Source organism: Achroia grisella, unplaced genomic scaffold (genome assembly GCF_030625045.1).
Source record: "Achroia grisella isolate CSIRO2021 unplaced genomic scaffold, CSIRO_AGI_Agris_v1 utg970, whole genome shotgun sequence".
In the NCBI taxonomy this organism is placed as follows: Eukaryota; Metazoa; Arthropoda; class Insecta; order Lepidoptera; family Pyralidae; genus Achroia; species Achroia grisella.
Genome location: NW_026713076.1, coordinates 684,921 through 712,162, shown reverse-complemented (window position 1 = coordinate 712,162; position 27,242 = coordinate 684,921). Strand labels below are relative to the sequence as shown.

Genomic DNA, 27,242 nt, shown 5'->3' with positions numbered 1-27,242 from the left:
ATGCATATACTGCAATTAGAGTAATATGAAATTATGTTATATTTTAGGCATATGTACGTTACATATAAAAATGCATCGCGTTGCATTTTCATCACCTGCTGCTTAGTAATTATTAAATGATAATAATAATAATAATATCAATAATCTCAGGACAATACTCACAGCGGTATCTAGACCCAAGTTAAGCTAGCTAAAGCTTGAGTTATGAGTAAACAGCTGATACATATACATAGATTTTTTTTTCGTATATACATACATATTATACATAGAAAACACCCAGACTGATACAAACAATCATACTCGTGAATACAAATGTTTGTGCCGTGCGAGGTATCGAACCCGCGACCATCGGACGTAAAGCGGTGTGCTAGACCGCTAGACCACCGAGGTCGTCAAATGTGGAATACCCAATTATTTAGTAACGGTTACTAATATTCAATACTAGCTGACTCACGCAACTTCGTCTGGATCACACTTACTTGACACTTATCATTATATTTCGCACAATTAACGTAATATCTTTTTAAATTATAACCTATGTGTTATTCTGATGTATACGCTACGCTATATTACTGTAAAGTTTCATCAAAATCCGTTCAGTAGTTTTTGTGTGAAACAGTAACACACATCTATACATCTGTCCGTCCATACTCATATACTTTCGTGTTTATAATATTAGTAAAAGATATATCATATTACATTAGCAAAGGTTGTATTGTTACGCCATTAAAATTTCGTATTATATTTCTACTAGCTGACACCGCAAACGTTGTTTTGCCATATAAATTAAAATCGCTATTAAAAAATTAGGGTTGATGGTAAAAGGGTGAAAATTTAGGGTTGTATGTATTTTTTAATCCTAAATAATAATAAAATGAAAATAAAATATGTCGAAAAAATAAAAAAATATATATTTAGGAGTGGATATCCATTTATTTTTCATACACCTAAGTGGTAAGCACTTAGGGGTATGAAAAATACATAGCCGATTCTCAGACCTACGGAATATGCTTATAAAATTTCATAAAAATCGATCAAGCCGTTTGGGAGGAGTATGGTAACTAACATTGTGACACGAGAATCTAAATATATATAACTCAAAGGTGACTGACTGACATAGTGATCTATCAACGCACAGCCCAAACCACTGGACGGATCGGGCTGAAATTTGGCATGCAGGTAGATGTTATGACGTAGCATCCGCTAAGAAAGGACTTTGATTAATTCTACCCTCAAGGGGATAAAATAATTTTTTTATTCTACCGCTCAATCGGACTCATACGACCTGCAGTATATATGCAGGATTTGCAGACTCATCACAAGAAGAACGAGCAACAAACTTATGTGTTGTGTTAAAAATCTGTATTTACAATGGAATGACAATGTGAAATTTGCAAAATCAGATTCAGCTGCAAAGTCTACTCGGGGGTATAGTAAATATTATGAAATGTCGGAACGGTGGGACCGAGGGGGTGAGCGATCGATACAGCCTCCGTGGGGGAGGGGGAGCCACCCCCACACAGGCCCACACGTTCAGTCACATGCCGATGTAGTTCACACATCTCACGCACCACCTGAATATAAAATTACCCGCTTTTTGAGTCCAGTGTAATATCATTTGCCGTTTTATTAACACCTTCGTGAGGTGTAATCGAATTATTTATGATACCACATGGAGTTGATAGTAAAAGATCTTCGATATACAATATATATATATATATATATTATTTAAATTATTAACCGGGTCTTAACACGAATCATTTTATGGCAAATAAAGGTATTTACCTCTCTGGACGTTTCGACTAGGTTGCACTAGCCGTGGTCACGAGCTGACTGGAGTAACAGCGATGTCAATGTAGATAGGTGACAGCAGTTTTTTCATCTACCGTCACTAGATTGTTTAACGAAAGTTCGCGACACACAGCACTCACGGTATCCGTATATATATTTTATTTATTTATTTATACTTTATTGAACAAAACATTTTCGTACAACAGGCGAGCTTAATGCCATATGCCATTCTATCCCAGCTGACCTTAGGATATAAACAGAAAGCGTCGTGGGGTATTAGCGAGAACTGTTTTAAATTTACTAATACATATAAATAACTATACAAGATAGGGGGAAGGAGATTGTTAGTAATGTGGACTGATGATCCCATTGCTAACAATATACCATGTCAGGTGACCTGGAAACCATCATGATAAATTCCCGGTGAATTTGTCACGTTGAGCTGATCTGACTTCATGTTCATCTTATCCTCCACTGGTGCCCCGCCAGCGTAATCCGTTAGCGCAGACAGGAGCACCATTCCATTATCATTCACTAAAAAAAAAAAAAACTATACAAGATATATAATATATATACTAGATGTGCTCGCGACTTCGTCCGCTTGGAAAAGACGACGAATTAGGAATTTTCATTTCATCCCCATATTTTTGACGATAATTCCATACAAACTTTCATCTCTCCTTTCAACTTTTACAACTTTTTTTTTCACTTTAAAAATAGCCTTTGTCCTTTTTCAGGGTCTAAACTATCTGTATAGGTACTAAATTTCATTTAAATCGGTTCAGTAGTTTTGGCGTGAAAGCGAGACAGACAGACAGAGTTACTTTCGCATTTATAATATTAGTAAGTATATTATATAAATATACAGTAAACAAAAAAAAATATATATATATATTATATATATATACGTTAAATATAGATAATAATAATAATCTCAGTACAATTCACACAGCGCCATCTAGACCCAAGTTAAGCTAGCTAAAGCTTGTGTTATGGGTACATACTGATACAAATAAATAGATAATTTTTTTTTCGTTAATACATACATAATATACATAGAAAACACCCAGACTGATACAAACAATCATACTCATGAATACAAATGTATGTGCCGTGCGAGGAATCGAACCCGCGAACAACGGACGTAAAGCGGTGTGCTAGTATATATATACATACGGCTGCTGAGGGTAGTTAGATCCTAAACGAGATCTGTAAAAAGTCTTCTGCATATTCCGCTCACGTCTCGTCAGAAATAACGGTTAGATTGGTTATAAACACACGCAAAACATATAAAATATAAAAAAAAATGTTTATTACCATGTTTGTGAGGTGGTAAAATTAAAGAAATATGGTCAGTTATATGCTTATTTACGACCATAAGGGTAATAGGTGGTTTACACGCGGGGAGGTTTGACCGCTCGATTTCTCACGTTGTTTATTAGAATAGAATAGAATAGAAAATCATTTATTCAAATAAACTTAATTTAAGCACTTTTGAATAGTCATAATATTTTTTTTTATCTACCGCTCATTCGGAAAGCTAGAAGAACGAGCAAAATAAAAGAATTTTACTAAAATAATAGTAGTCTAAGTTACACTTTATTACATCAGCTACCTACCAATAAAAGTCCCGTCAAAATCGGTCCAACCATTTCAGAGATTAGCCGACAAACAGACAGACAGACAGACAAAAATGGTAAAAAATATTATTTTGTTGTATATGTGTACCGTATTTATATTCATCTGCATGTAGTAAGAAACGGTTATTTCAATATTACAAACACACACTTCAATTTTATTTACATGTATAGATAAGTATAGTTATTCAACATACTTATATAATGTTCAGGACCTCTGGCTGTCTGTCTGTCGCACTTTCACGCCAAAACTTTGGTACATACATAATCTAGACCTTATGAAAGGACGTAGGCAGTTTTAATGCCAAAAAGGGTTGTAGTGAGTGTGAGTGAGTACGTCTTGTAATTTTCCGTTTTTTTTTATTATCATACATTTACGCATCTCGGTACTAGGAGTACAGAACGAATGAGTAAGTACCTACTTAACTCCATTGCTACAGAGACCTGAGAATTGTCAGGGGTTCTATAAATCGGCATGATCTACTCTCGCCATGTAACTTACGGAGGACGTTACGTCTCCCAGGACTCCTCCATAACAGGCAGGCGCCCTTGTGGTTTCACCTACATATGATATTGAATTACTTTAACTTACAATTACTTGATGTTCCCGCGACTTCGTCCGCGTGGAATTAAACTTTATTTTTCTAAAATAAAAGTAGCCTAAGTTACTCCTTATACATCAGCTGCCTGCCAAAAAAAGTCCCGTCAAAATCGGTCCAGCCATTTCAGAGATTAGCCGGAAAAAACAGACAGACAGACAAAAATTTTAAAACATGTTATTTTAGTGTATGTACCTACCGTATTTATATCCATATGCATGTAGTAAAAAACGGTTATTTCAATATTACAAACAGACACTCCAATTTTATTTATATGTATAGATTACCTGTAATATCCTATCTTCCTTATCCTATTTATTTGTGGTCGTCGTAATATGTTTTTCTCTTCCATTCATCCCTGTTCGCAGTCATCGCGTTATTTACTTCCTTTCTTACCATATCATCTTTCACACAGTCCATCCATCTCATTCGGCCTTCCTCCACATTCATATGTAACACCTTCCTTAAAATATTATTATTAATTATACATAAATATTGACATTACTGATTCTTATTCAAAATTCAAAATTCAAAATATCTTTATTCATGTAGGTCTATTACAGACTCTTATGATATGTCAAATCTACCGTCAGTTCGGAATGATATCGAGATGAGAAGAACTGACAAGAAACTCAGCTCGTAATTTTTTTCAAATAATAGTGGAATATGTTAATACAGTTATTAAAATTCAAATTTGGGAGAATAGAGTGACCACCAGCATATGCTATCGCAAAGAACAAAAAAATTTAATCAGTGTTCACAACCTGAACAGACCAGTCCCCACAAGCAGCACCCGTTCACGAGTATGACGTATGAGCCAGCCATCATTGTACTCAACCATATTTGAGGGAGCACATCGACCCGGCCCACCACGCCGCCACAAGTTTGAACTTTATAGCGAGCATGACTGTTTCAGGTTACTCCACTACGTCAATTATATTATTTACAGCATAGGCTGTACCGATCACAGTTTTCACCCATTACAATATTAAATTTACATTATTTAATTTACAATATGTCATTACAAAATTTATAATAAGTTTCTTTATTGTTATTACATTATCCATGTCAATGGGAAAAATTATATGCCTCATAACAAAAGTTAAAATTGTAATTAAGTCCACACATTGTAGTCATTTAAGTAGTCGTTTATTTTATAATAAGCTTTAGAGCAAAGTGTTTTTTTTACATGTATCTTAAATTTGGCTTCACTTAAATTTAAAACACTATCTGGCAATTTATTATAAAAACGTATACAATGTCCCATGAAAGATGTACTTACTTTTTTGAGACGATAACTAGGCATATTTAATTTATTTTTATTCCTTGTATTAAAAGCGTGTAAGTGACTATTTTTTGGAAATAAATTTAAGTTTTTGCGTACATACATAATATTTTCATATATATATTGAGAGGGAACAGTAAGAATACCTGTTTCTTTAAAGCGTTCTCTAAGAGATTCGCGACACGGTAAATTATATATTGAACGAATTGCTCTTTTTTGTAATATAAAAATTGATTCTACATCAGCCGCTCTTCCCCACAATATAATACCATACGACAATAATTGGGGTTAATCAGACGCCGTCAGCTACAGCCTCTCGTTGATCTAATATCATTAGTTTGTTGCCTTATGAGCACTGTTTGTCCAAAAACTTAGCTTAACTTAGCAACACCAGATGAATATAAAACAGCATCCGCCCACGAGTGATCCTCTTAAATACGCTTATCACGCGGCTCTAGTTTCAAACTAGTGGTAAAGTGGTCACGTAAATATTTATTTCACAAAATACCTAACTATTTATTTATCTTATATATAAAATTCTCGTGTCACAGTTTTCGTTCCCATACTCCTCCGAAACGGCTTGACCGATTCTCTTGAAATTTTGTGAGCGTATTGAGTAGGTCTGAGAATCGGCCAATATCTATTTTTCATCCCCCTAAATGTTAGGGGTAGTCCACCCCTAATTTTTTATTTTATTTTAAGGCAAAACAACGTTTGCCGGGACAGCTAGTTTATATCTATATTTATATTTATTTATCTATATATAGACGACCTCGGTGGTCTAGCGGTCTAGCACACCACTTTACGTCCGATGGTCGCGGGTTCGATTCCTCGCACGGCACAAACATTTGTATTCATGAGTATGATTGTTTGTATCGGTCTGGATGTTTTCTATGTATGTATTTATGAAAAAAAAATCTATGTATATGTATCATTTATCTAGTACCCATAACTCAAACTACACTACTGTGTGTTTAGTTTCGCTACGCACTCTGCGTAGCGATTTCTATGTCGATTATCGCATGCCTCTTACTTGTTATACTGTAATTATTATATAAAAAAAAACATCTATTCAAAAGAGCAAGACACAAGTTACTTGCTCATTCTTCTTGTGATGAATCTGCGCTCCGAATGAGTGGTAGAATCAAAATATGACTATTCAAAAGTGCTTGTAATGAGTTTATTTGAATAAAGATTTAAGAATAAATTTGAATAAAGATTGACACGAGAATTTTATATATAAGATATATATATACATATAGTTGCTGACAGACAGGCGTCTGAAACGTTTCGTGTGAAGAATAACATAGCTATCACATTTACTGCTGAAATAAACCTACCAATGTCACATTTTGCGAGTCATAAACTGCGGATGTCCGAGCCGCCGGACACCGGCGCCGGCCGCCGGACAGTCCAGCGAGAGGGCGTCTCGTATTTTTATTTATTATATTTTATATCGCCGTAACTAGTGAAATATTTTTGGTTAAAATGTGTTCGACATTTTACCTGCTTATGAACGTCAAATTTTTTATATAATAATTTGTTCCCTACCGTCCAGTTCGGTATATAGATCCAATTTAGAAGAACTGGCAAGAAACTCAATTGATTTTTTTTAAACCAGTTTATTTTCAATATATATTGATATAGGTATCTATGCCTAACATTAAATGAAAATCCCGTGCATGAACAACTATTGCCATGCACGCTCGTCATTCAAGTATTCGTTAAAAATATGATACCTAAATAGTTACCCTGCTTATCAATATGAATTATACATTGTTCTGATAATTGTAGAGCAATATTGCTTTTATATACTACTACCTGTTCCCGCGACTTCATCCGCGTGGAATTTTAATATAAAAATAGCCTAAGTTACTTCTTATTACATCAGCTACCTGCCAAAAAAAGTCCCGTCAAAATAGGTCCAGCAGCCGTTTCAGAGATTAGTCCGAGCAAACAAATAGACGGACAGACAGACAAAAATTGTAAAAAATGTTATTTTGGTGTATGTAACGTATTTATATTCATATGCATGTAGTAAAAAACGGTTATTTCAATATTACAAACAGACACTCCAATTTTATTTATATGATTTACATAGTATAAATAGAAGTCGTATCCTCTGTCTGTCCGCTTAGATCTTTTAAACTACGCAACGGATTTTAATTGAGTTTTCAGCAATAGATAGAGTGATTCAAGAGGAACGTTTATATATATAATACACGTGTACCCGTACGAAGCCAGGGCAGGTAGCTAGTATAAAATAAAAATCATCATAACAAGTCGCACTGTTTGTCAAAAACAATATATTTCAAACAAAACCAACCTCGAATTGAGTTTAATAGGTGAAATTCAATTTATTTCAATTTAATTTAACTATACTATATAAATAAAAGGGGTTGAAAAGGTAAATGAAATGTTGTATGGAAGTATCGTCATTTTTAAAGCTAGAGCCATGAAACTTATTTTAATATATAGTCGGTTTGTTAAATATAAATAAAACTATATCATTATTAGTCACACTATTCAGAACATACATACAACTGTAGTAAATATATATAGTGCTGAATTGTACCAGTAATGTAGGGCTCCACTCTTACACGTGCTGGTTGCAGACGGCACAGTGAGTGTGGCGCGATGTCTTTGTCTAGGGTTGGCGATTCGTATCTAGTATATATAATAATAATAATAATAATAATATATATTGTTTTCGGTTTTCACCAGCGCCATTACATATTTTTATTAGTTTCATTTGTTTTGCATTTTGATGCGATAATAATACATAGGGTTTTTTTTTTTGCAAGGGGTATGAAAAGGTACATGAAAAGATGTAAGGAAGTATCGTCATTTTTAAAGCAAGAAGCTTGAAACTTGTTGATAGAATATAAATAAAGAAAAAGGGTTGTAAGGGGTTTAAAAGTGAGATGAACGGCTCAATGGAAGTAGCGTCTTTTTAATACTGGAATCTTGAAACTTATTTTTTAGACTGTTGATTGAATATATAAACAAAGAAAAAGGGTTGTAAGGGGTTGAAAGGGGAGATGAACGGCTCAATGGAAGTAGCGTCTTTTTAATACTGGAATCTTGAAACTTATTTTTTAGACTGTTGATTGAATATATAAACAAAGAAAAAGGGTTGTAAGGGGTTGAAAGGGGAGATGGAGGTTGTATCGAGGTATAGCCATTTTTAAACTATAAATTTGAAACTTATTTTTTAGTGTGTTGATAAAATATAAATAAATATGACATTCAAAGTTCGTTATCCTTAAGGGGGTAAAATAAGAACATGTCAATTTGCATAGATTTTCGTTATTTTTTTCAAAAGGATAAGATTAATAAATATTTTTCCTTTATTTAGTCAACCACACTATTCAACGCGGACGAAGTCGTGAGCACTGCTAGTGGCTAATAAAGCAAGGTACTTAACAGAAGAAGAGAGAACACTTAATATATACTCAACTTGGTCATATAATATATTCTAAAAAGAACATACTATGTAATATTATGTTATTTGTGATATATACATCTATCTTAGTCAATGATAGATAGTTAGATATTTTTTTTTATTTACGTTAAAGACATATAAGCATAGGTTTTAAAAGGTGGCAGCCCTGCAGTGAGCCAGCTGGCCCCAGACTGGCCAGTCAGCAGACGGTCACGCCACCACTACTGTTACACCTGACCACGTGTAATATGACACCGATTAGCTCATTATTAATAGAACATTCATATAACACTATCATCATTATTACAATATGTTTATGCAATTTGTTAAATCATTGAATTATCTTTAAATCAGACTGTGGGCGATAAAGGAAGCCAGGAATTGTCGTAATCTATATATATATATATAAAGTATAAGCATCATAATTTGTTTAACTTATATCAATTTTCGATTGGGGGCCTGGTGATCTGTATTACAGGTTATGCCTATCTCAGATACCAGCTCCTCACAGCAAATCGATTAAAATAACAAATTTAAGTATTTTACTATAAAGAATACTATATGTATTGTTGCCATCATGTTTTATGATTTAGAAATAAATAAATATATTATTATTATTAATTTATTATTATTATTATATATATAAATAAAATTAGAGTGTCTGTTTGTAATATTGAATTTTTTTACTACATGGAAACAAACAGACAGACAGACAAACAGACAAAAATTGTAAAAAATTATATTTTGGTGTATCTACCAATCTGATTTTGTTTTAGTTTTGGACTTCATTTTTATTATGATTTACAATTAATAAATACATACAACCCGAAATTTTCCCAATTCTAGCAAAACCTCAATTTTTAATAGCGATTTAATTTTTTTTTATAGATGATACGCTAGCGGGGCACCAGTGAAGGATGATAAGATGAGGTCAGGTCAGTTAGCCCACCGTGACAAATCCACTAAGAATTTATCACGATGGTTTCCAGGGGGAACCGCATGGAGGTCGACCTGACAGGGTACAGGGTACCTTTCTCCCCGCGATTTTAATTTCCTATGGATGATAATGGAATGGTGCACCCGCCTGCGCTAACGGTTTACGCTGGCGGGGCACCAGTGGGGGATGATAAGATGAGCATGAGGTCAGGTCAGTTAGCCCACCGTGACAAATCCACTAAGAATTTATCACGATGGTTTCCAGGGGGAACCGCATGGAGGTCGACCTGACAGGGTACAGGGTACCTTTCTCCCCGCGATTTTAATTTCCTATGGATGATAATGGAATAGTGCACACGCTTGCGCTAACGGTTTACGCTGGCGGGGCACCAGTGGTAGATGATAAGATGAGCATGAGGTCAGTTAGCCCATCGTGACAAATTCACTAAAAATTTATCACGATGGTTTCCAGGGGGGACCGCGTGGAGGTCGACCTGACAGGGTACAGGGTACCTTTTCCCCGCGATTTTAATTTATATAACAACGTTTGGGTCAGCTAGTATTAGTATAAATATTCAGGTGGAAATTAAAGTATTGGGTCAACACGGTGAGGGCCAGATGAGGCGTGTAAGCGCCTTTGGAGCGGAATGCACTACAAAAATAACATGAAAGAGGCTCAGGTATATTCACTCACAGCTCTTTCTAATATAACCTACATATATATAAATAAAAAAAAATAATGTGTCTGTTTGTAATTTCAAATTAATAGCCTTTACTGAATACACATGAAAGTAAATACAGAACTTACATCCAAATGTTATTTTCTAAATTTTTGTTGTTCTGTGTTGTTGCTAATCTCTGTAACGGTTCGACCGATTTTGACGGGACTTTCACTCGCAAGTAGCTATTGTTATTAGGAGTAAACTTAGGATTTTGCTACACTTTTATATTTTTTGTATTTATAAAAAAATGCGAACAAAGCCGCGGGTAATAAAGTTAAGCTAGTTAAATATTATATATAGATCGAATATTTTTACTTGTTTAGAATTTAAATTTGCAGTTTAATTACTCTGAGCAGAGGAGGTGGCATGACTTATATATTTGTATATCATTTACTAGCTACGCCCGCGACTTCGTCCGCGTGAAATGGCAATACTTCCTTATGGTTATATGGAAGTACAGTGGACCCGCGGTAATCCGGCCCCCCTTGTAATCCGACATTGTCTATTATTTGTTATTGAATATTACTTTGACAATATACTTCAGAGTGCATATACATACATACATATATAACATAGAATCTTATCACTGGATCTGTAATTTGTCGGATTACAAGATACTCTTTTGTAAAAAATTCCGGACCATAAGCAGAGGACCCTTAAGCAGCACTCTATAATCCGACAAATACGATGGTCCGACACTGCCCTGCAAAACGTTTGTCGGATAACCGGGGGTCCACTGTATATGTATATAATATAAAGAATCATCATTGGATCTATAATTTGTCGGACTACAAGGTACTCTTTTGTAAAAAAATTCGGACTATAAGGGGTCTTAGGCAGTACTCTATAATCCGACAAATTTGATAGTCCGACACTGCCCTGCAAAATGATTGTCGGACTACCGGGGGTCCACTGTATTGTCATTTTATATTTCATCCCTTCAACCCCTTACAACCCTTTTTCGCATTATAAAGTAGCCTTTTCAGGGTCTAGACTATCTGTGTACGAAATTTCATTGCAGCGTCTTCCGGTCCGCGGTCGCCACTCCAGGACTTTACTGCCCCAACGGCCTACCTACCTATCGGTCCAACGAGCTATGTGCCCTGCCCATTGCCACTTCAGTTTTACAATTCTTCAGGCTATGTCGGTCACTCTTGACGTGGAATGAGTAGTCATGCTCACTAAAATGTCCAGATATGTGGCGGCGTGGTGGGCCGGGTCATTGGGCTCCCTAAAATATGGTCGAGTGATGGCTGGCTCATCCGTCATACTCGTGAACGAGTGCTGATTTTTATATTTGACCCAAAAAATTAGTGCTGGTTGGTAGTTTGTATTCACATGTTTCGACTTGTAAATATAAACTTACAAGGATTATTTAAAAGAGCAACACACAAGTTTCTTGCTCGTTCTTCTTGTGATGAGACAGCTTTCCGAACGAGTGGTAGATAAAAAACAAATTGTTATGACTATTCAAAAGTGCTTAAATTAAGTTTATTTGAATAATTGATTTTCTATTCTATTCTGTTCTGTTCTGTTCTGTTCTGTCCTGTCCTGTCCTGTCCTGTCCTGTCATGTCCTGTTATGTCCTGTCCTGTCCTGTCCTGTCCTATTCTGTTCTATTCTATTCTATTCTGGTTCGTCTGCGGATCTCCTCATTTCTGATTCGATCACGCATTGAAACTCCGAGCATAGCCCTCTCCATAGGCCTCTGAGTGACTCTGAGCTTATTTATGAGGCCCATAGTTAGCGACCACGTCTCTGTACCGTAAGTACGGCACCGGCAACACAGATTGGTCGTAACAGTAATATAGCTTAAATTCAAATTCAAATTCAAAAATCATTTAGGACATTTTAGCCGCTTATGAACGTCAAGTTTTACATTATAATTTTTTTTCCCTACCGTCCAGTTCGGTATATAGATCCAATTGAGAAGAACTGGCAAGAAACTCAATTGAATTACTTTTTTTTTAAATCCAGTTTATTTACAATGTATATTTATATAGGTGTCTATGTCTAACATTAAATGAAAATCCCGTGCATGAACAACTATTGCCATGCACGCTCGTCATTCAAGTAATCGTTTAGTGAGTAATAGGCCTTGCTCAGTAAATATGATTTAACAGATGTTTTGAATTTATTTAAGGGTAATTCCAATATATCCTTTGGTATCTTATTGTAAATGTTTATACCTATTCCCATAAAAGACCTATTGACTTTTTTTAAACGATACTTGGGGACAGAAAGTTTGTCTTTAAATCTAGTATTAAAATCAAAATAACATATAGGCTATTATTATAATTTCAAGCGTATGAAACCGCGGGCACAACTAGTATAGTATAAACTTTCATTGGGCAGAAAATAAACATTTCACAGTCAGTCCCACTAACAGCTAAATGCCTATTTTAATTCAGCAAACCGTGAACAATTAACAATGATTAAAGAAAATAATGTATAAAAAAGTCGACATTGAATGTATATAATTGAACAAATGTATGAAATAACCATGAAAGCGGCGCCGCGTGTAGGCACTCGTCTGTCCCCAAGGATACTGACGCTGCACCACGATCTGTCACGGCTCGTTGCTATTGTCATGTACTTACCTTCACTTCACAAGTGCTACAGGTGCTACACCTCTGACAATAGCCCAAATAACCCAATAAAAAAAAATACCTTCACTTCATGATCATCTGGAGGAGAGAAGGATTTTGTTAATAAAGTGGACTAATAGCCCTATAACGAGCAATGTACCATGTCAGGTTAACCTCCACGCGGTTCCCCTTGGAAACCATCGTTATATATTCATGCTGAATTTCTTATAGCTGATAATTTTATTTATTTGAAAGTTTTATAAAAGTAGGTGTATATACTAACAAAAGTTTACGTAATATCAACAAACATTAGTCTTGTGGATGATAATGGAATGGTGCACCCGCCTCATGCTCATCTTATCATCCTCCACTGGTGCCCCACCAGCGTAAACCGTTAGCGCAGGCGGGTGCACCATTCCATTATCATCCACAAGACTAATGTTTGTTGATATTACGTAAACTTTTGTTAGTATAATCACCTACTTTTATAAAACTGTCAATAAGATGCTCCGCTAGTATTTCAGTTACATAAACAGCAATAGTACAGTTTTCAGCGTTAGTCCGTGAAGTGAACCGTGAAATTCAGTCGTCTATAGCAACACAAATTATAATATTGATTACTAAACGCGATGGTTGAATCATAGTTCAGTTATGAGCGAAATAGAAATCTGGTTTATTTAGTAACTAGCTGTATACGCGACTTCGTCCGCGTGGAATTTGACTTTCATCATCATCTGCTTCTTCCTTATCCCCTTTATTTGTGGTCGTCGTAATATGGTTTTCACTTCCATCCATTACTTTACTTACTTTCATTCCATTCTGTTCGCAGTCATCTCGTTATTTACTCCCTTTCTCACCATATCATCTTTCACACAGTCCATCCATCTCTTTTTAGGCCTTCCTCTGCCCTTATAACCATCCACATTCATATGTTATACCTTCCTTAGCTTTATTCTTCTAAAATATATTTTTTTAAAGGTAGCCTAAGTTACTCCTTATTACATTAGCTACCTGCCAATAAAAGTCTCGTCAAAATCGGTCCAGTCATTTTAGAGATTAGCCGGAACAAACAGACAGGCAGACAGACAAAAATAGTTATTTTGGTGTACGTACCGTATTTATATTCATATGCACGTAGTAAAAACGGTTATTTCAACATTACAAACAGACACTCCAATTTTATGTATATGTGTAGATGTATGCTCGTGCGAAGCCACAGCGAGTAGCTAGTTCTCAGATAAACAACAAAGTAACTGTTAACTAAAAACCATTTAGTTAAATTGTTGGCGACAGTTTATCTGAGATAACCTAACGAGTTGGGAACTGTCCGATTCATATTACCAACAATTATATTAATGGATCAATTATCACTTTATCTGTTTACACCTAACGGAGAAAATTATTGCATCAATAACTGTTAACGCAAAGTTAATTGGTTTACATTTAGAATTGACAAGGAACATGAATGGGTTATTTATCTTACTCATAAATATAATTTTTATATCATGCGAGGAATCGAACCCACGGCCATCGAAAGTGAAGTGGTGTGCTAAACTTTTAGAACACTGAGGCAGTCGGTTAGCTTGCTTGTAGACGTATGTATTTCATAGAGCCATTCAGTAAGCATCATTTATGAATTCGAAAGCTATAATAATAATTATAATCTCAGGACAATTCACACAGCGCCATCTAGACCCAAGTTAAGCTAGCTAAAGCTTGTATTATGGGTACTAGACGACTGATAAAGATACATAGATTTTTTTTGTAAATACATAGAAAACACCCAGACCAATACAAACAATCATACTTAGAATACAAATGTTTGTGCCGTGCGAGGAGTTGAACCCGCGACCATCGGTCGTAAAGCGGTGTGCTAGACCGCTAGACTACCGAGGTCGTCAAAGCTGAATCCGCGGTGAGATTATACATTGGTTTTATGTAAAACTCGATAGCGACTGCAGCATAATACTGGCTCATATTATATATACTTTAAAAGACGAACATATATTAGAAAACTAGCTTTTGCCCGCGGCTTCGCTCGCGTTAATTTATCCCCTTAGGGGTGGAATTTATCAAAATCCTTTCTTAGCGGATGCCTACATCATAACATCTACCTGCATGCCAAATTTCAGCCCGATCCGTCCAGTGGTTTGGGCTGTGCGGTGATAGATCACTATGTCAGTCACCTTTGAGTTATATATATTTAGATTTGTCGGAATGTCACTAGTACTCCAGTCCAGATGTAGTCAACCATCTCGTTCCTTGATGTATATATGTATTTATTTGTCAGGATGTCACCAATACTCCTGTGCCCAGATGTAGTCAACCATCTCGTTCCTTGATCTATATATGTATTTATTTGTCAGGATGTCACCAATACTCCTGTGTCCAGATGTAGTCAACCATCTCGTTCCTTGATGTATATATGTATTTATTTGTCAGAATGTCACCAATACTCCTGTGTCCAGATGTAGTCAACCATCTCGTTCCTTGATGTATATATGTATTTATTTGTCGGAATGTCACCAATTTGAATGTAGTCTACTGTATTACTCACGTCAATAACAATTCATAGGTTGAGATAGTTTTCAAATGATTTATCTGGAATTTATTACACAAAGGACAATGGGCGTAGTTATGCAGTTACGTACATTAGTTATGACGTTTTCTAATGGTTATTTGAGTTCGCCATGAACATATTTTACCATCAAACGTACTATGTATGCATTATGAAAACGTGTGAATATAAAATCAGCATATATATATATATGCATATATCGGTTCGTCAATGAATAGGTATGATTAAGAACAATGTGTTTACTCTGCACCTTCACCTATAGAGTCATTGCACGGAAATGTTGTAAATTTTATGTGTGTCTAACTAATTGCTAACAATAAATTTCTATTCAAATTCAAAATATATTTATTCATATAGGTCTATTACAGACTCTTATATGTCAAATCTACCGTCAGTTCGGAATGATTCCGAGATGAGAACTGACAAGAAACTCAGCTCGTATTCTTTTCAAATAAATGTTGTACGTGTACACAATAATACAGATTCATTTAAAGTCAAATTTGGGAGAATAGATAGACAGATATAGATCTGTATGCAAGCTATAACTGTTAATAATATCACTTAAAACAAACTTCATTTAAAAGAGCAACACGCAAGTTTCTTGCTCGTTCTTCTTGTGATGAGTCTGTGTTCCGACTGAATGCTAGAATAAAAAAATGCGACTATTCAAAAGTATAGTATATATTTAGTATATTTGAATAAAGATCATTTCTATGTCTTGCTCATTCTTCTTGTGATGTCTGATGACTCTGCGTTCCTAATGAGTGGTAGAATAAAAAAATATCTGTTCAAAAGTGCTTATGTTTATTTGAATAAAGTTTATGTTTATTTGTAACTAACTGACCAATTACATTTTTGTGCAATAGTTGGTGATTTTTATCCGTGTGGTGACGTAATAATATGACACCACCTCGATTGAAGTAGTTACCTCAACTGGACGGAAGAGTTAGTGATAAATGGCGTGAATAAAAGATAATAATTTCTATATAACTATATATATATATATTTTTTTTATACTACTATGGTGGCAATCAAGCATACGGCCCATCTGATGGTAAATGGTTACCGTAGCCTATGAACGCCTGAAACACCAGAGGTATCACTTGCGCGTTGCCGACCCTTGAGAAACCTTAATATACCCTTCTTGAAAAACCCCATGCTGTAGTCTCATGGGAAAACCTCGGCAGGAAGTTCATTCCACAATCTAAGTGTACGCGGGAGGAAACTCCTCTGAAACCGCACTGTTCGGGACCACTTAGGTTCTAGTGTGTGAATTCCTGATGAAAGGTGGCTGTCGGCATCATGTCGATGGCGAGCGGTGCGGTGGTAAAAGGTGGCTGTCGGCATCATGTCGAACAATTCCTCAGAACACAGTCCGTTGTGTAATCGGTAGAACACACAAAGCGAGGCGAAGTCTCCACTCAAGCTATACTGAACTTTTGTTTAATTTCCAATAAAACTGTATATTTATTGTTAAAATTGTAAGGTTATCAGTACTAAACTTGTGGTTGGGTTCTTTTGTGTTAAGATGATATGTTATGACCAATAAATAATACGTTCGTTTGCAGAAGAATTGTATTGCTTCAATATTTTTTTACACTAAACTATTATTAAAAAATAATCGATGAGGAGGTCGTATATATATACACCTAACAAAACTTTAGTTGAATTTCCAAAAAATTGAATATTGTTAAAACTGTAGGGTTGCCTACATTGAACTTTGTTGAATTTCCTAAAAACTAGAGCCACTGTTAAATCCGTAGGGTTGGCTACACTGATCGCAGGCCCGCAGTCACCCGAGCGGAGCGCCTCCGCCCAACGCCAGACCACATTCGTGTTCCGACACTCACCGCGTTCGGACGGCATGCGGCTCGCGACAGTGCGCTAATCAAATACTACGTGACTGTGCTGTGAAATACATATTGTCCATTTACTAGCCAGTGCTGTGACCATCTACCATCCCGACATGTACTGGTGAGTTTATTAAATAAAGTTTTATTACACATTTGTTTGGTAGAGTCGCGTGAACTCACAGTTTTCCCGGACCGGTGTTTTCCCTCCGGAAAATCGTATTTACGTATACGCCTGCAAACGGAATTGATTTATTTTAAAATACAATAACGTGAATATGTTATCTTCATTTTTTATTAGTGTATATGTTGAATATTATAGGAATGTTTGTTAGTTGAAATAAATTAGAGGTAGAGCAAACTGTAATTTTATTATTAATTTATTATTTTATTAATTTAAATATAGTGAATTAAATAATTCATTATATTTAAATTAATTACTTTATTCACTACTGTAATTCAATATATCTATGTTAGTTTATGAAAATTATAACATACTAAAGGCCTGCTCCAGATTGGTATCATTTTTGTGAGGATGTTTAAAATTTATTTAAACAAAATAGAGTCCATATACTTACTAATAATGTATTATACCTTTCTATAGGTGAAAGTATTTAAAATGAATGGAAAATCTGTTACTAATGAAGAATCACATCAATTTTATAAGTCATTACTTTATAATGATGTTTCATTAACACGAACCTATCATTGAGTTAAATGATTTGTATAATCATTGTTATTAAACAAAATTGGAGTGTCTGTTTGTAATATGGAAATAACCGTGTTTTAGTACATGCATATAAATATGGTACATACACCAAAATTACATTTTTTACAATTTTTGTCTGTTTGTTCCGGGTAATCTTTGAAATGGCTGGATCTATTTTGTCGGGACTTTTTTTGGCAGGTAGCTGATGTAATGAAATTTCGCACACTCATAATTTATATAAGAGAATGAGTGGAGTTAATATATATTTTTTATTTATGCTTAATAAATACATTAAATAAAAAAAACATATACTACTTTGTATGTGATATACAGACGGATAGAAGTATTCTTTGACAATAGAATCTTAATAATGTTGAAACTTATAGTTTAAATTAATTATGGTTGAATGTAATTCATTGGGCGACCACTAGTTAAATAAAAAGCCGGCAACCTACGATAAATTGGAGATCGGATTAGCATATGCTGTGTAGTCATTTCGGGGGAGGCCTCACTCTTAATATATGATAATGGTATGGTGTACCTTTCTGCGTTAACGGTTTACGCTGACGGTGCACCAGTGGAGGATGATAAATAGGAGGTCAGGCCAGTTAACCCATCGTGGTAAATTCACCAGGAATTTATCACTATGGTTTCCAGAGGGAACTGCTTAGAGGTCAGCCTGCTATGTTATATTGGTAGCAATTCTTCTTCTTCCTCTTAGCTCTGTCCCACTTTCTCTCCTAATTTTTCGGCGCCAATTTTTCCGCCGGGAGCCTTTGTCGCATGTCATGATGACAAGACGAAATTAATATTTTTTTTATGAAATGACAAAGAAGCATACGGCCTACCTGATGGTAAGTGGCAATATCAAATACAGATATAAGTGAGTGAATACACAATAAACCAACTCTATCTCGGGATAGGTCTAGCGTATCATTAGCTTTTTTTTGGATTACTCTAATGCTGTTAGCCGCAGCTGGCCTTTACAGCTTCACCGGACGATATGGGGCGAGTGCAGATGGCACTCCAAACCCGCGGAAGGACTTATGGAGCGGCTGAAGGCCAACTCCTGCCTGACGGATACGATTTTAGTCTGAGGTCACCGCTAGGGGTTCGAACCTCGGCTCAGGCCGTCGTAATATCGATCCCCGTTTGAATTGAGATATATTATTGATGTAGAGAAGTTGCGCGCGTGGCCGGTTACCGTGGTATAGCCTCGAAGGCTGCGCTCCTCGATTTGCACGAGGAATTTTAATTAGTGACGCAACGACCTCCGTTCTGTTTTTTTACGTCCAAAAACAATGCAATAACCTGTTGTATCATCGCAACAAAAAGTGACAGTGGAAACTGTAGCGTGAGTCAGCCCTGGTTTTCCTTGGAGACGATCAGAAAAAACAACTGGCCATTGAATGGTTGGTTGGAATCGAGCCACAACGCGAGCTTCAAAGCGTTCGTGGCCCTGGTCCCCACCAATATGCTGCCCACCTTCATGAAGGAGGACTACTGGCCGAAGGGTGTGGTGTACCGGCGCTACCGTGGCAGATTGCCGTCGTCAGTGCCGTGACCATAGAGACAATTTTATTTTACATATTTGATTTTTTCTTATGTATGTTAGTGTATAAGGTATTTATAATATGGGCCATGTAGCCTGAATTAAATAAATAAATAAAATTGATCAAATTTATTGTTACACTAGCTGTTACTCGCGATTTCGTCCGTGTGGTATAAATTTAAATAACAATTTTATAATATAAGTAGCCTAAGTTACTCCTTATAATATTATCTATTTGCAAGTGAAAGTGTCGCCTAAATCGGACCAGCCGTCAAACGGATGTCTGTCTGTCTGTTCTAACAAATAGATGGTTTTTTTATGTAAGTTTAAGAAATGTGTATGCGTATCTGTCAGTTTGATAGTATGTCACGACTAAACGTCTGAACAGATACTAATGAAATTTGACATCAAGATAGATTATATTACTAGAACAAACAGAGTCTAATTTATATACTAGGACGGACGTATAGTAAAAAAGAAACAGAAAAAGTCGGCGTTTAAATATGTATGTAAAGTTTGCATAGCGTGTCCTTATAATATGAATAGACAATGTTTTATGTAACTTGTGATGAGTAATTGTGAAACAATCACAGAGCAATGTTACATAGATTAATCATTAATTAACGGCCTCGATGGTCTAGCGGTTTAGCACACCGCTTTACTTCCTATGGTCGCGGGTTCGATTCCTTGAACGGCAGAAACATTTGTATTCATGAGTATGATTGTTTGTATCGGTTTTGGTGGTATACAAATACATAGATATTTTTTTCGTAAATACATACATCTTACATATAATATATATATAGTATTAGTATTTACGAAAATAATCTATGTATTTGCATCAGTTATCTAGTACCCATTACATAAGGTTTAGCTAGCTTAACTTGGGACTAGATAGCGTTGTGTGAATTGTCCTGAGACTATTATTATTATTGAATGAATGAATGAATGAATGAAACTCTTTATTGTTCCTCTCACAGAAAATACAATTACATATACAATTATGTACAAAATGATAAAAAAATATATATAATACAATAAACAAGACAAAGAGGTAACAATGGGCGGCCTTATCGCTAAAAAGCGATCTCTTCCAGGCAACCTTAGGATGGAGAGAAGTGATTAGATTTGCGTCTGGTAGAGGTGTAATGACGGTAACAATATTGGAAGAAAAGTTATAAATATACATATAACATAATACAATACAAAATAATATAATAAACTTACATACACATATATAAATATGAATATATATACAATTACACATACATATGACCGTAATACTACTATTACGACAACTTACGTAAATAGTGGTTTTTGATGCCTAATTTGAAGCTCTGCAGTGATTTTAGTCTTCGAACAGATGTGGGCAGTTCGTTCCAAAGACGAACAGCTAGCACACTAAACGATTTGTCGTAGAATGTAGTGCTATGTCTTGGTGTCTTTAACTGGAGACTCTCTGACGACCTAAGATCAACGCTATTCGAGGCATGGAGGAAGGTAAACCGCTCCTTCAAGTAGTGAGGAGTTGAAGGGTTATAAAGAATGTTATGAAGAAGGGTAAGAAGGTGAGTATTCCGACGAAAGCGAATGGGAAGCCACTTGAGTTTAGTGCGAAACTCGGAAATATGATCATATTTTCGGAGACCGAAAATAAATCTGATAAAAATATTTTGAAGTCGCTCAAGTTTATTAAGTTGGACTTCTGTAATATTGGGGTAACAGGTGTCAGCGTAATCAAGTATCGGATGAAGAAGAGATTGAGACAACGCAATTTTGGTAGCAATAGGCAGGAAATTGCGAAGTCTTCGTAGTGAGCCTAAAGTTGCAAATACTTTCTTGCTAACGGCTTTTATTTGGTTTCCCCAAGTTAGACAGGTATCTATATGGATGCCTAAGTTTTTAACGAAACTAGTAAATGGTATTTCGACGCCGTTCAGTCCAATTGTAGTGGTTGTTGTCCAGTCAATTTTACTAATTAGCCTCGAGCTCCCGACTATAATGGCTTGAGTTTTTGTTGGATTAACTGTCAAGCCAAATGCTTTACTCCAGTTGGTTATATGCGTCAGGTCATTGTTAACTACAGTAATTGCATCATTAAGTTTGTCTTGTGAAGCCTGATAATATATTTGAAGATCGTCTGCATATAGATGGTAGGAAGAAGTCAGTAATTTAGAGATTGAGTTTATAAAGACTGCAAAAAGTAGAGGAGATAAAACGCCACCTTGAGGAACGCCGGCAAACGAATCACACCAAGATGAGAAGGTATCATCTATGTGAATCCTCTGCCGACGCCCATATAAATAATTGCGAAACCATTCAACCACAGATGGAGATATGTTAAGAGAGCGCAGTAATTCCACAAGAATATCAAAATCTATGGTATTGAATGCGTTACTGAAATCAAGCAGGGTAAGGACAGTTAACTGGTTATTTTCCATACCCGACCTGATATCATCAGTGATTTTGATGAGTGCAGTTGTTGTACTGTGACCAGGACGGAAACCAGACTGAAAAGGGTTCATTAGGTTATTTTTGGTGAGGAAGAGGGCTAACTGGTTGTGGATTAAACGTTCGAGGACTTTAGAGAGGAAGGGCAGAATACAGATGGGACGGAATTCGGAATAGGTTGTAGGATTAGACTTTTTGGGAAGAGGGATTATTTGTGCATCTTTCCAAAGTTTAGGATAGCCACTAGTTAATATGGATTGATTAAGGATATGACTAATAATTGGTAAAATTTCATCGAGGATGGGAAGAATCATATTGCGACTGATGCCATCAACGCCAACCGCATTAGAAGCAATTGACATTACGCTCTTCTTAACATCACATTCTGTGAATTGATTAAAAACGAAAGGAGAGTAGTTTGGAGTTTGAAGCGATGAGAGATGAGATATTGTTTTAGTTTTGTCGTCTTTATTTATAGTGGACGATGACGAAAAGTGCTGATTGAGAGAGTTAATATCTAAATTAGAAGGTAAATTTTTCTGATGGACTTTTCCGACTCCAAGTGATCGAAGGAATTTCCATACTTTGGCAGTGTCCTGATCTGAAACAGAGTTATGGATATGGCGACGTTGTGCATCCCTACACATTCTATTGCAGCGATTTCTGGCTTCCAAGTACTTTAATTTGGTATTATCCGTCGGATGTCGTTTATATTTTGCCTTGGCTATGACTTTTTTGTGCATAAGTGCTTTAAGTTATTATTATTACCCAGTGTGAAAAAACCCTAATATTAAAAAAATAACATTCAAAATATCTTTATTCATGTAGGTCTATATATGTAGTCATTGCAGACTCTTATGATTTGTCAAATCTACCGTTAGTTCGGAATGATTCCGAGATGAGAAGAACTGACAAGTAACTCAGCTCGTATTCTTTTCAAATAAATGTTGTACATGTTTACAATAATACAGATTCATTTTTAAATTCAAATATCGGAGTATGCATAGAAAATTGGGTAGTATATATAGAAAACACCCAGATCGATACAAACAATCACACTCATGAATATAAATGTTTGTAACAGGAATCGAACCCGCACTATCGGAAGGTATCAACCCTGCAAAGATGTTATCGTTGATGAGCTCGGTCGTGTCAGGTTGAGGTGTCGGTTGGGAGCATTGTGATGTAGGTATTGTAGATATTGCATCGGTATCGCGCTGCTTTTAAACTTAGCGATAAATTAGTACCCAAGCAAAAGTAGCTAACTGTATCAACACCGTAATTTACCATCAATATGATAGGTAAAATAAAAGATATCAGAATAAAAGATAATAAAGATTAGAATAGAATAGAAAATTATTAATTCAATTAAACTTATTTTTTTTATTTATTTATTTCACGCTACTAGGCCCATATTATAAATATCTTATAGACTTGCATACATATGTATAAATGAATACTAAATTTAAGAATTATAGTTAAAAAATATTTATATATTTTTCAACTATAGTTCTTAAAATTTCTAAATAACCGTTTTTTACTACATGCATATGTATATAAATACGGTCCATACACCAAAATAACATTTTTTAAAATTTTTGTCTGTCTGTCTGTTTGTTCCGGTTAATCTCTGAAATGGCTGGACCGATTTTGACGGGACTTTTTTTGCCAGGTAGCTGATGTAATAAGGAGTAACTTATGCTACTTTTATTTTAGAAAAATAAAGTTATATTCCACGCGGTTGAAGTCGCGAATAAAGCTAGTATATACATAAAATACATATCTTTTGCAGAAACTGGTAATATTATAGCGTATAAGAGGTTGATTTCGTTGCAACCATTGCAGTTATTAGCGATGCACACTCATCTGCATACAATGAAAGATCAGGCACGCTCGTGTTGAACTCTCCGGCCGTGAATTAGTGAAGCAATGCAAATGAACATCTCTACCACAGTGGTGTCACTTTGTGCCATTGAGTCGGCAAATGTTGCCTTCATTTGCCGACTGAATGGCACAAAGTATTTTTTTTTTTATGGGTGAATATGGAATGGTGCCCCCGCCTGCGCTAACGGTTTACGTTGGCGGGGCACCAGTGGAGGATGATAAGATGAATATGTGGTCAGGTCAGTTAGCCCATCGTGACAAATTCACGAAGAATTTTTCACGATGGTTTCCAGGGGGAACCGCGTGGAGGTCAACCTGGTGTATTGCTAGCAATGAGATCATCATTCCACATTAGTAACAATCTTCTTTCCCCCCGGCACAAAGTATTAAAGTGACACGATCAAGGTCAAAGTCAGTCGCATGCAAGTATATATTACATATTTTTGTCATACTCGTGAACGAGTGCAGCTTAAGGAAACTGGCCTGTTTGAGTTACGGCCACTAATTAAAAATATATTACGTACAAATGACCTACATATTTTAGCCGCTTATGAACGTAAATTTTTTTATATTATAATTTTATTTTTTATCCCTACCATCCAGTTTTGTATATAGATCCAATTGAGAAGAACTGGCAAGAAACTCAATTGAATTACTTTTTTTTAAAATCCAATTTGTTTACAATGTATATTTATATAGGTGTCTATGTCTAACATTAAATGAAAATCCAGTGCATGAACAACTATTGCCATGCACGCTCGTCATTTAAGTAATCGTTTAGTGAGTAATAGGCAAGGGATAGCAAAGAATTACGAAGTCATTATAACGAGAGGTCGCTAATTACTGTGCCTTTGAGAAATCACAAATTGACGTCTTAATGAACAGTTTCTTAGAATTCACTTTGCTATTCGACAAGTTTTGTAACTTAAAATCTAGTTTTATGTTAGAGCAGCTCTAATTAACATTGTAAAGGTTAACTAAGTTTTGGTTTCACTTTTTATTTACATAGTTCTCAGGGATTGTAGTGGTTGAGTGCAATGATGGCTGGCTCATCCGTCATACTCGTGATCGGGTGCTGCTGGGGACTGGTCTGTTCAGGTTACGAACACTGATTAGACTTTTTGCTTTTGCAATAGCATATGCTGGTGGTCACTCTATTCTCGCAAATTTGAATTTAAAATTAATCTGTATTATTGTAAATATTTACAACATTTATTCGAAAAGAATACGAGCTGAGTTGCTTGTCAGTTCTTCTCATCTCGAAAACATTCCGAACTGACGGTAGATTTGACATATCATAGGAGTCTGTAATAGACCTACATGAATAAAGATATTTTGAATTTGAATTTTGAATTTGAACTACCTATATGTATATGTACAATAATAAATGTTATATGCAATAGAAAAAAAAATTTTTCCTTATAATAACAATAGCTTGGAACTAGATGGCGCTGTGATATGTGATATACATCTTACTAGCCTTAAACTATAATCTTGCTTATGAAAAAATATATTTGTTACATGCTGTACTTCAGTTTTGAAGTACTATACATATATACATACATACAAAGCTGGATGCAAGGTCTTATGCCTTCGTATCATGTTATTCGAATCCCATGCATTCATGGGTCTATAAATGGTCACATTGTATTATGTGATGTCCGTGGGTCAGGTTACTTGTTCCAATAGACACACAGACAGACAGGTCTGTGTAGCTGTTCATTTACTTATAAGGCAATAGTAATGACTCTAATAAGATATATAAATCTATACATATAAATAAAATCGGATTATCTGTTTGTAATATCAAATTATTAGATTTTAATTAAATGTAGATATAAAAATGGCCGTTGGGGCAGTAAAGTCCTCGAGTGGCGACCACGGACCGGAAGACGCAGAGTGGGAAGGCCTCCAGCAAGGTGGACCGACGATCTGGTCAAGATGGAAGGCATTGGATGCGAGCAGCGCAGGACCGATCGTCGTGGAGATCTTTGGGGGAGGCCTATGTCCAGCAGTGGATGTCTTCCGGTGCGATGATGATGATGATGAGATATGAAAATACATACGGCACTTACATATTTTTTTTAAATCACTCAATTCCATCTTTTTTCTATAGAATTGAATCGTATAACAAATACAATGTGTTACATTATCGCATGTTATCAATTGAAATAATTTTATATTTGCAACGCAACTGTAATTGAAGCGATTTCATACAGTCTTACATAATTAGCCAGCCTACTTCTGCTGAAGCTTAACATGAAATTGCTCGCAGAAAACTGCAGTCACAATTCTTTAAGGCCGGTGCGGCTGAGGTAATTTGTTCACTGGTGAGGTAATGGAGTGATTGGTTTTGGGGTACAATGGGTCTGACATGTACTTAGATGGTACAAAAGTCCCTAAATAAAAAAAAAATAAAGAAAATACTTTATGAAAATTAATAGAGTTATTTAATTGTGTTTGAAGGTGCCTATGAAATTAAAGAAACCCGGTACGAGGTGTACCTTCAGGCATAGTTGTTGAGGCCTAAACTGCTTTAGTGAACAAATTAGTATGAGACAATGGAAACATGATAACATCTAAGATATTTCGCGTGTTCTAACATTGCAGCTTTGAGATAAATTCCTACTTTGAAGCACATTTACTAAGCAACAGCATATTTAACTTACAGGTAACATATACTTAAGTACGCTCTAAGTAACACAGTTACCACTAAGTTTGATATCAAGTTATATTTCAAAACTAGCTTTTGCCCGCGGCCGAAGTATTATTATTAATTAGGTAAAGTTTTTGCGGCTTTACAGTACTTTCATCCCCTTAGCGGTGGAATTTTTCAAAATCCTTTCTTAGGGGATGCCTACGTTATAGTAGCTTTATGCATGTAAAGTCTCAGCCCGATCGGTTTAAAATTGACGAAGTTTCATATAAACTTTCATCCCCTATTTTATCCTCTTGGGGGTAGAATTAATCAAAATCCTTTCTTAGCGGATGCCTACGTCATAACATCTACATGCATGCCAAATTTCAGCCCGATCCATCCAGTGGTTTGGGCTGTGCGTTGATAGATCACTATGTCAGTCACCTTTGAGTTATATATCTTTAGATAGACATTAACAAGTATTTCTTTGTCTGTATTGATCAGTAACTTGTTTTTTATCTTATAATAATTTTATGTGTATCTTCTATATTATATATATAAATGAATTGCTGTTCGT

General features: G+C 35.6%; 1 protein-coding gene across 1 annotated transcript in view; it reads left to right on the top strand.

Moving 5' to 3' along the window:
* Positions 1-17,398: 17,398 nt before the first annotated feature.
* Positions 17,399-27,242, top strand: part of LOC131854111 (mucin-5AC) — a 109,426-nt gene continuing 99,582 nt past the window's right edge. Inside the window, exon 1 of the mRNA XM_059205237.1 lies at positions 17,399-17,555. Coding sequence (XP_059061220.1) covers positions 17,548-17,555 — 8 coding nt within the window. The 5' untranslated portion in view covers positions 17,399-17,547. The remainder of the gene's footprint in view (positions 17,556-27,242) is intronic.